The 12,110-nt window shown below is 32.9% G+C and overlaps 1 protein-coding gene across 1 annotated transcript in view; it reads left to right on the top strand.

Annotated features, from left to right (window-relative positions):
• The window catches only part of LOC124367569 (nitric oxide synthase, salivary gland-like), a 301,691-nt gene that overhangs the window by 275,705 nt on the left and 13,876 nt on the right, over window positions 1-12,110 (top strand). Inside the window, 9 exon segments of the mRNA XM_046824506.1 lie at window positions 578-719; window positions 806-945; window positions 1,048-1,222; window positions 4,221-4,322; window positions 5,415-5,609; window positions 6,580-6,677; window positions 6,797-6,941; window positions 8,578-8,682; window positions 10,780-10,856. Of these exon segments, the coding sequence (XP_046680462.1) occupies window positions 578-719; window positions 806-945; window positions 1,048-1,222; window positions 4,221-4,322; window positions 5,415-5,609; window positions 6,580-6,677; window positions 6,797-6,941; window positions 8,578-8,682; window positions 10,780-10,856 (1,179 nt within the window).

The raw sequence follows: 12,110 nt of genomic DNA, 5'->3' as shown, positions 1-12,110 counted from the left end.
ATTTATTAAGTTGAAAACTGCTTAGTAGAGAAACTTAAATACAGATGTTCAAATACTTGTGAAAGATTGAAAGTCCATGATAATATTTATTGTAATCACAACACACGCAACATACCTGAGTAGATTTTATTACAATTAAAATGTTTGTAGCATTCCTCAACAGCCTCAAATATCGCATTGCATGTGTTTGAAAAAAATACGACTTAAGAACCGATAAACCAATGAAATATTAATTACAGTATAAGAAAACAAAAAACAATTTACTTATGATTTTTCAGGGTTCGTGGTTATAAATTGGTCAATCAAGGTTAGATGTGTTTCATTATACTGTAACTAATACTTTCTATTATTTTATAAAATAAAATTTCACAATTCCTCAATAGAATAATATATCACATTGCATGTATTTGAAAAGAAATAAGTACGGCTAAAGAACTGATAAACATATGAAGTATTGATTATAGTATAAGAAAACAAAAAAACATTTTTCGAGTCAATTTTCAGGATTTGTGGTTATAATTAGGTCAATCAAATTAGGTTGAAAGTTTTTCACTATACTGTAACTAATATAATGCAGGTCCGCCATCACGGTGTTTCCGCAGAGGACGGACGGGAAGCACGACTACAGGGTGTGGAACCCACAGTTGTTAGCCTATGCCGGCTACAAGAACGCCGACGGGACTGTCACAGGAGACCCTATCAATGTGGAGTTCACAGAGGTCAGACTGAACCCCCTTCTAAACAGTTCCTTGCGATGTTGATAATTTTAGTTTTTCCGAAAAGCTCAAACAGTATTTTTTTCCAGGTGTGCACCAAACTGGGGTGGAAAGGGAAAGGGACTAGGTGGGACATCTTGCCCTTGGTCCTCTCCGCCAACGGTCATGACCCTGACTACTTCGACATTCCTCCAGAACTTGTGATGGAGGTGCCTCTAGTCCACCCTGAGTAAGTTCAAACTACTTTTCAATCCGTACAACAATCAACTATTTTTAGAACCTCCTGTGATTACGTCAACTATTTGGACCTGTTTTAATGGTCGTTGTACAGGTACGATTGGTTTGGGGAGATGGGACTGAGATGGTACGCGGTCCCGGCTGTATCCAACATGATGTTCGACTGTGGAGGTCTGCAGTTCACCGCTGCCCCCTTCAACGGCTGGTACATGAGTACAGAGATCGGCGCACGGGACTTGTGTGACGTCAACAGATATAATCTTCTTGAGGTACATCAATTTTGATGGGACGGATAATGTTTACATTAGCCATGTTAGCTATCACGATCTAAAAACTCTTTTATTAGTTTCTTAAAATAGTATTTTAATTCATTTTCAGAAAGTATTTTTAGGCGGTTCCGATTTATATATTTCACAATAATCGATAATATGTTTAAAATTTAGTTTATATCCCTAATAGTCCATCAATCTACGTTTCTTGGTGGGATATGTAACAAGTAAGGAGGGGTAGGCATTGGTTGAGAGTATAGTAGGGATATCAGTATTCACGCGAATAAAGTTCAAAGAATTACAGATATCGGAGTAGGACTATGAACTACATATCAGGATCAGTAAAGAGGTGCAAAGAGGTCATTTTGCAACAGTTTCTACCTCTATGGTAAACTTTGACTGTCATTTTTTTCCTCTGTGCTTTCAGTTTTTTGTGCCAATAATTTTTCTCGTTTCGTAATTATTTGTATTTTGATACTAACATTTCAGAATAAAGTTTCTATTCTTCGCGTATTGTCTTCGTCATTAGCCATTTTTTATTCGAGTGTTTTGTTTATTTGTAAGCTTACAGAACAATGAAGAAAATGGTTTTCCACGTAAAATACGTAAAGTGGGTGCTATATCAAGATGTTTATTTATCTTTGTTCAACATGGAATTACATTTATATCTCGAGTGATGGTTTTCGTTCGTCTCTATAGTGCAGCATTGAAGGCCGGAGGCATTACTGTTAGCCTGCTTAACTACTAGACTTTTCTCGTGTAAAAGTTTCGGTTTGTCCTAAATGTAATTGTTGCGGTTTTTTCCAAGTTTCTTCCAAAAGAATTTCAAAAATAGAAAAGTAATGGTAGGACTGGCCGACAAAGTGACTACTTCTTATAACGGACTATGAATATATATCTTGAAAAATACATTTGCTAATTATTAAATGGTTCTTTTACATTTTAAAATAATTTGGTACACTGGGTTCTTTAAAATTAACAGTTTTATATTTTCTATATTTCATATACCATAATGGTCACTTATTTTTAAATATTAAAACAATAAATAGCCTACTTATACATTTTCATTACTATAGCTCATATTAAATTTTAAAATTTAGTTAGTTACATTTTCAACACAAACTTGTATTAATTTCCTAAATAATAATTACTTAATTTTCATTCTAATTGTATTATAAAATGAAATTATGGGTTCATACTAACTGAAATAAATTGATTGAACAGTTAGAAAGCAGATCATTGTAAAACACTACAAGATCAGAGAAGGGTACTGTTATTTTCCTTAACATATATAATGTTGTATGTTATTGTGGTTTATATTTCCATTTTAATCTCTCCTAACAGATGTTTTACTAACGTCAACTTTTATTACTTCAGATCACATGTTTATATAACAGTTTTTTAAGTTTTGGTAAAGCTGTCATTCTATAGTGAAAGGATGTGCAAAACATACATCAATAAAGTAGTAATCTCTTCAACAAGAAGTGACAGTAATTTCTCACTAGCACGTCTGGGTAGCCACTGAACGGAGAAAGAACCGCCCTGATAAAGTGGACGAGCTCCTCGTGGGCCACCTGCATGGACTGAACATAGACGTCGGAGAGAAAGAGTGGGGCAGAGCCGAGCAGTACCGACAAATACCGATCATACGGCTGATCAGAGCTGGGCAGTTCCGACAAACCCCGAACATTTGGCTGATCAGCGACCTCAGTTCGGAACGGTTCTGATTTCTATTATCTATTAAGCAGTAATGAGTAGTTTTATATCCGAACATATCTGAAAAACATATAAATTATATAGAACGTATACTACATTAATGTTTATTCAATTAATTAAATTAATATTGAACTTTCTTTATACCTCCAAAGACTTAACAAAATGTGAGATGAATAAAGTGTCACAATTTCATCATATTTTGTATATAGGCTTAAAACGATGGTACATGTATTTTTTTATTTAATTTGAAAGCTATTAAAATGTATAGGGTAAAGCACCACATTCATAAGTACAACTGCACCATATTTTAATATAGAGTCCTTAATTGTTAGTATATACATTTATAATTACGCTACAAAAGCTGTAATAAAGAGTTATCACAGTATATGTGTTAAGAACTAGAAACTAAGAGGATTAAAAAAGAAACTTGTGAGCAAATGTTCACGAAAAACGTAAATATAGAAATATGACAAAATCAATCACTACTACCTAACATATCACGTGACATCGTTAATAAATACAACATTTTTCTTATCAGGTTATAGTAATGTAACTGAAAAATTCCGTTTACGACCATATACGAGTATACGAGTAATGGTTTACAATTTTAAACACCAATTTTATGGTTGCGTAGAAATATCTATATAAAACATATGACGAAAATATTTTAGTCCTACTGATCTCTAATGCTATGAATAGTAATTACGTTGTAAAATCAAGGTTTAATGAAATGTAATTGTGCTGCATCCTGCAACATTCCGCTTGAAAATTATGTATGCTGTACCAAACTACTGAAAGGTGTTCAACTCAGAGTATAAACTGAAAACAGTGGTACATTTAAATAGGTTTGCCAGCTACTGAACTAAATTAAATCTAGAATAGTATGGAGCGATAACGCGTGGGACTGATCGCTCATTCCACTATTCTAATACAAGGGCTGACTGTAGTTGGCAGGAGGGGCCCCTCCATCCCCACTCTTTCTCTCCGAGGTGTGTGATCAGTCCATTCAGGTGGCCCACGAGGAGCTCGTAGTGGACGCGTTAGTTCCGCCCCTAGCGGCTACAGAACGAACAAGCGTGATGCTACTTTCCGTAACGCGAAAAGAAAGTCTTTCACCTTTGCAAAACATACATCCATATCCTGCCAAAGAAGTGTTCACTTCAACAAACTGACTATAAGACTATAATTTCATTGAACTTCAGAGCAGTAACATCATTGCAGGAAGCGCTTTAATTCACGCTTCTGGTTGATATATTACTGTAGGTGTATTATGTGTTTGCAGACACTGGCGACTAAAATGGGCCTCGATACGAGAACTCCGGTTACTTTGTGGAAGGACAAAGCTCTGATAGAAGCTAACGTTGCAGTCCTTCATAGTTTCCAGGTGAGTTGGAAGATTTTCGCAAAAAATTAAGTGCTTTAGTTGTACATGATTTGTCAGAGAACAGTTCAAAAGAAGTAAAAGGTATAGTATATTAAAAAATAGTGAATGGACAAGAAATTCGACTGATATTTTCCGGTCATTAACTAACTGACATTATTGTAACGATAGTTACAGTTTAAGTATAAAAACTAAAAATTCTTACTCCACATTACATTCGTTTTCGAGATGTAACAACCCCATTTATCATTTTTAACGACTTTGAAACCTTATTTTAATCTATTTTAATGGGAATAGAAAAGGGTGAAGTAGTTACTTACTAACGATACCATTTCCTAGTAATATATTCTGTGACAGCTACTGAAGTGAAATTGAATGAACATTTTTTTATGTCGTGTTGTCAGAAATGAATAATAAACAATTGATTAACTCCATTGTATTCCAATTAGTAGTAATATTCGATTCAGAAAATAGCAGTTTCATTTTTGCTATGGAGCATGACGCTACAAAATGATAGTAACTAATAAAGATATTATACATAGTCCAATCTGATGACAAAGAAAAACTAAAATATAATGATAGAAACGCTTCCAGGTGTAGTACCACATTAAACTATGCATCTTTAGAAAATATTTAAAGCTTTAAACTACAACCGTAAATTAACAGACCTGTAAATTATTTATTAAAATTTTGTTTTTAAAGATGGAAGGTTATGAAGAGTAATATGATATCGGAAATTTGCCAACATTTTATACACAAGGTGTTATACCTTTTTGTAACTTATAACGAGAGCAAATGTCCGAAATCCTTTCAATCCTTCCATAACCGAAAAATTGCTTATATCACAAATTTGTAATCGATAGTTTTATATCCTTTTTAATATGTTTACACATCAGTATTCATTTTCTAATTTTATTTTTGCAGAGATTTCACTGATGCAATATAATCTATGAATTTACTCATTTATGTATATGATGATTTTTCTGTTTATACCATACACATAACCTGAACGAATTAGTTTTTCGTCGATGATTGTTTACTATTACTCGATAGAATAGATTATGAAATTCTAAATGAAATTGACTGTGTTTTTAGATCAATAACGTGACTATTGTTGATCACCACACGGCGGCGGAGTCGTTCATGAAGCACTACGAGAACGAGCAGCGCCTGCGCCAAGGCTGTCCCGCCGACTGGGCCTGGATAGTGCCGCCGATATCCGGCTCCATCACTCCGGTCTTCCACCAGGAGATGGCGCATTACAATATTTATCCTACCTACTCTTATCAGGCACGTTGATATATTATTTCACATAAAATAATACCCCCTATAGTAGTTTTATATAGTGAGTTAACAAATGAAAGAAAAAATAAGATAAAACTAAATTCTGGGAATAAAAAAGCAGAAATTTAATATAATAGCTGAATTTAATATTTCGTATTATATTATTGAAAACAAAATTTTATAACAAATGCTAATTACAAAAAATACAGTATATAGTAATGAAAATTTAATATAGCAATATGTAACTAAGGTCTTCTTCAATATAATGAATAAATAATTTGAAGTCAACACAGCGTTGTGTATATTGTAAAGGGATTGTTCTTTGATCGATGTCGTAGATCGATTGGTGAGCATGATCAATCCAATACGTAATTAATGCCTGCTATCTATGAAAAAGTAATATGCTTAGCTGAGTGAATATTACTCTATTTACTAACAACCTAGTTACTTAAAGAAAGGAAATGATTTTTAATTGTACAAACTGTAAGACAGTAGAAATAGTAACAGTGGGCGTCTGCCGCATTGAATGTGTTAATTGTAACTTTCCGTCCACTAATATTATACTTTTCTGCAACTCTAAAATTAGCGATGGATATTAGTTTTTGATCAACACTAATAATTCATAAATGAGCAACTTAAAATTTTAGTAAGATTTTGTGTTTATTTTCAAAAAATATTGTAGCATTTTTAGTTTACCCAAACGGAATGCATTAAAGTTTTTCAGAGCAATTTTTGTGAAATTCAAGTTACGTACACTCGTTTTATGACACTTGGATTGAGGATAAAATGTGGCTTTGTATTATCTTAGAAACATAATACAGATTATAGTTTGGTTAACCATTGTTAATTGTTTATATGAAAATGTAAACGGAATCATTATTTAGTGGAAAGTATACAATGATAAAATTTACAGATCTCGTAAGAAAGACGAGTTAGAAAATGTGTTGTATAGTTTTTAATTGCTTATATTTTTCAGGACCCTGCATGGAAAGTACATATCTGGAAGAAAGGAAAAGATGGAGCAAAAACAGGAAAAAAGCCCAGAAGAAAATTCCATTTCAAGCAAATTGCAAGGTAACAGATGTTTACCTCTTTTAGTGTTTGCATCATTTATATTGTTGCAAAAAGTTAATTTAGGGTCCATGCATGTTTTCAACTGTACTAATACTCATTATATGTCACTTCTCTTACAGAGCTGTAAAATTCACATCGAAACTTTTTGGAAGTGCCCTTTCTAGAAGAATAAAAGCAACAATATTGTACGCTACTGAAACTGGAAAATCCGAGCAGTTTGCCAAAAAACTCAGTGAAATGTTCAGTCACGCCTTTCATTCCCAGGTAAGCTGCTAAGGAATCGTTAATTTGGTATATCGGTAAGTCTTTTTTACATTAAGTTTTTGCTGAAAGTTTCCGATTATATTGTTAAGGCAAAAGTGTTTAAATATCATGTACTTAATTTCCTTTATAAAATTTTATATTTTATAAAATGATATAACATCAATAATAGAATTTTGTCTGATTTGTTCACTGACTTACTTGCATTAAACAATTACCATGCAGCCAGAAACGACCAATAGCATTAGAGTTAGGCTCTAACTTTTACTCATTTTTTACTTCAAGGTGAGAGGATGGCGAAAAGGTTTCACACGTTATCTGAGTTGCGATTTCTGACTTATGTATGTCACAAAGAATTCATATGATTTGTTTATTAGGTGGATTTAAAATCTACCTATTTAAAGTTATATTGCAGTTATATGTCTAGGCTATTTATCTGCCTGAGGAAAGACCAGATTGCATAACTCAAAACGTAGTCTATTATGCAAATTAACTGAGCCAAATGTTCGAGAACAGTGCTCCATCACCTAAAACAATTCTTCTTTCAAAGTTTGTTATTGAAGACCGGAATAAAAACTTTGTTATTGGAGGATTAGAATCTATCCTCTTCGTAAGGTGAGGGATGTATTAATACATGAACAAACAAAGAACAGAGCTTGACTCCAAGCAGCTATTAGGTATGTTTGAACCCTTTTCTTTCCCTTCTTTTTTATTTATATTCTTTATTTTTGTATAGAATAATACCTTCCCCCACCTGATGTTGAAGAAAGATTCCAATCCTCAAAACGTTATGTTATATATATATATATATATATATATATATATATATATATATATAGTAAAGGCAAATGTCTAAAATCGTGTTATCCCATCAAAAACAATGTGTGTATGGTATCATCTCCCCATATAATGGATAAGGACGTTGCTCACAGTAATATCGTTTTAAGGTGAATCCCCTTATAACCGATCCCCTTTTAAATCTTATTCTGCCCGTCCTTACGGACTGCTGACCTATGCGAGAATCTTATACAACAGAATAAGGGGGTAGTACAATGTTTATAGTACTGATAAAGGTTTCAACGGTCTTGGACAGGATAAACCGCGCTATCTCTAACTCAGATCCAAAATACAAAGTCTCTGCAATAGGCACTCTCTAAACCTGTGCCCTCATGTGTCGAGTTACGCTAACTTTATCATTAAACACGACACCAGTTAAAATGGAAAAGCCTATATCCTTATGGTTTAAGGCTTCGGGCTTTATGTTTAAATTACAGATAGACTTCAATGCAATCCTACCCGAACCAGTAAATTTCTTAGGTGTTAGTATTGTCATCATTTTACTGAAAAATTCTCTTCCTAACTCTCTTTTATATGCTCCCCGCATTAAGGAATGAGCAGGGTTGAGATTGAAATGAAAGAAATGTTATTTCCATTATAATTACATTACTATTACAATTAGTATCAATATATAAATTGATAATAATAATACAACACACCAATTAATAATACATCAATTGACTTCTCTACAACACACCACCCTGTTCCCTAAGCCTTCTCAACATGTATATTATTGTAATATTGTAAGGACTATTATGCTATTTCATGCTATATACTAAAACGTTATTAATATTGTTCACAGTACTGTTGTATGGAAGATTACGACATGAGCAGTATAGAGCATGAGGCGCTGCTGTTGGTGGTGGCTTCTACTTTCGGCAACGGAGATCCTCCCGAGAATGGACAGGTTATTGTTTAACTATCCGTTTTAAATCTGTTTACGCTACAAATCCAACAACATTAATTTGTATTATAATGAATAAGTACAATTTTAAACGATTATTCTCTCTGATAGTACACACGTTTAAATCTCTTCAAAAATGACTTTTGCCAAACTGCAACAACCCAAAGCTATGCAAATTATGATTAGTATATAGGAATACAATATATTATATCGTATTTTTAGTACGGTACTGCAGTGGTATGAATCATTATACCATACACATATCATACACATTCACTCATTATTCAAGAAAAATATTTTTGTGGAAGAGTACTTGGAATATTACAGTGAAAAACTACAACTAGGATTTGTTCACGTTTATGATTAAAACCAAACACTTCTCCTTTGAAGTAACCACGTAATATATAAAACCGTCATACAGTGTAAATAGAATTTTGTATATAAGATTTCCCCCTGTTAGGTTCAATTGGAGAAATGGCTTTAATAGCTCCATGAACCATAATATTCGAAACATTACAGTTTGCAACAATGAACTTTTCAATCGATAGACAGTTGTGATTTAAACTTCTAATCTCGTTGTTGTCGTTATTTTTTATTTCATTCAAATGAGTTATAAGCATGTCATATTTCATGTAGGCAATCCTCAAAATATTTCTGGAGATAAAATAAAAGTATTTTGTAAAAATTTTTAAATGGAACCTTCAAATATGTTATATATTCAAAAACTCATCTGTACAAACTTTCACGTAGGCAATCCTCAAAATTGTTCTGGTGATAAAATAAAAGTATTAGGTAAAATTTTTTGAATGGAACCTTAAAATATATTATATATTCAAAAACTCATCTGTACAAACTGATTTGTTTACTGTATCTTTTTATGAGCATTTTAAAACTATTGAATTGTGCAACCCGACTAACTAAAAAAGTTGTAACATGTTTAACCTCACCATCTACGAAATAAATTGCCTAACCAATCTACACGGATATATATGATACTCAAAAGACTCTTTCTAAGAATGGCTTTACTACTGCCTTAAGAATTTCACTTCACTATGCTTTAAATTTCAGTCATGTCAGTGATAATAATTGATTTTCACCGTTTCACACCTGAAGATTAATCACTCTACAAGGGGTTTACAAGTAACTTCCGGTGACATCCTCGTCGTATCTTATCACTCTCAGAACCTGGTGCAGTAAAACAGCTTACGGAGATAAGGACTTATCTCTTTTTCTGAAAGGAAGTGTAGACCCTATCACTGAGTTAGATACGATTATGAATATATCGTTGTATTTTAATAGGTAGGTGCTCTTTGAGTCACAGCAGGAAAAAACGGCAAGGAAAACTGTATGAATAATAGTTTAACACAGTTATTCTAAGAGATTAAATAACAAAGTCGGCAAACACGTAACTGTTTAGCAAGCAAATGTGTGAAATTAGATGTTTCCCGATGCTATGTACTCTGCGACACGCCAGGTTTACTTCTCAATTTCAGAGTCCCCGTCCTGTGATTCAAAACTGATTCTTGAGATAAGGATATTATCCCCCAAAAGTATTTTTGCCTGAAGAATACTTATTGTTTTGTTTACAAAAGATTGTTAGATCTCACACTTCTGTTATTCTATTTTGAAATTCGCAATTAGAAGAATGGAACGTATACTTAAATAGAAGACATGTTCAGTATTTTTATGGTCATATATTCTGCTTTATTTAAACAGAAATATACTTATTGAAATTGTATTTTTAGCATTTAATTCACGTGACATCAAGTGATATGAGCTAAAATGTTGGTGGGCTTCTTGAATTTACTAATACTTGAAATAGGTTACAAACATTTAGCTACAAAATAGTATTCTGACCAAACAAAATTACACATATGATTGCAATTAGTTTTAAAAAAATACAGATAATTAATACCATTTTCATTTTAATTTTTTCATTATTTTCATACGTAATCAACTTAGATTCTATACATTTATAACGTAGGTTCAAAAGCAAGATGTAATGATATTATTGCACCTTAAGGTAACGGTACACGCGTGCATGTCTGTCTTTTAACATGTTTTCAACAAATGGAACCTTAAATTTCGTGTATGTTATAGTCATTCGCCCAGAGCCTGTATACACTAAAGATGGAGCACACAGGCGGTATGACCAATGGGCATTCCTCCCCCTTAAAGTAAGTATGCCTTTATAGATAACATCAAAAACATAATAAGAAAATATTTATTGAATGCTATTGGAATATCTAACAAGTTTTGTCTTTTGAATGTGTTATAATAAATTCTTAATCTACTGCAATATTCCAGTTACTAATGATTAGAGTGTAACAAAAACGTATATGCGGTATTTAGGATTGTTGCGGGACTCTTCGCGATGAATAATAATTACAATTACAGCATAGATGTCTCACTGTTATTGCGTCTCCCAACGACCAAACCTAGGAACTACAATTAGCGGTATATACACCATTACTAGCGAATTCTACTAACTGGCCCTAGTAACTAATCTGAATGAGACGTATGAGTTTAGATCTTCTTAGACAACTTTTTTTTTATCGCAAGATATGGTTCAGAGTTTTTTTATATCAGATAGGTTTGAAATCTGAGATAATACTAATTTGATATCGTTATGGCCTGCATGGATTTGGCTATTTTGGAGTACCTTATTGTACTCTCTGGAGTAATACACGGACTGATGAATAAGAATGATTGACTGAGATTACACAACTTATTATTAGTCAAAAACAAAACGAACTTAACTCTACTAAAACCTCGAATTGTGCTCTTTGGAACACTTCAAGCTTCAACGGAAGCTTCTGAGCTCGTAAGATTTTAATCTAACTATGTGAAATGCTTATAACAGATTCTGGGTCTCTGAAATCTTTAGTAGGGACTGTTTGCAATTCGTTCACGTACGATTCAACTGTCTTCTACTGGAAAAAAGCTACCCTTGAAAAAGGGATGCTTTATGTATTGTTTTATGCATATATCACAGATTCTAGGCATGTTTCTATGTTCTGATATTGTCATTCATGCAATCCCTTTGGAATGTATTTACAAAGAATTAATTGTTTTTGAACTATGCATCTATCTGAGATTCGTTTAGTTACTATCACGCTCGTTAGACTAAGATATCAAACAGGTTATATGATGAGTACGACTAAAAGGCCTTGTTTGCTTGCTAAGAAGCGACAGTCTTTTTTTTAAGTAAAGGTATCAATTCTGGGATACTCCTTTTGCTTCAAACGTTGTTGCTTCAAAAGCATACATTGACTCCCTTTAGATGGGAGTGCACTAAACATAGTTAATCACTACTAAATGTCCCACATTTTTATCGAAACATCTTCTTACTAAAACAACATCAAATTAAGTTTATGAAAAATGTTGGATTGATTACGTAAGATATGTGTAACTTTAGTGCATGTAGTGAT

This window comes from Homalodisca vitripennis, chromosome 8 (assembly GCF_021130785.1).
Source record: "Homalodisca vitripennis isolate AUS2020 chromosome 8, UT_GWSS_2.1, whole genome shotgun sequence".
Classification (NCBI taxonomy): domain Eukaryota; kingdom Metazoa; phylum Arthropoda; class Insecta; order Hemiptera; family Cicadellidae; genus Homalodisca; species Homalodisca vitripennis.
This window is presented reverse-complemented; position numbering and strand designations above follow the sequence as displayed.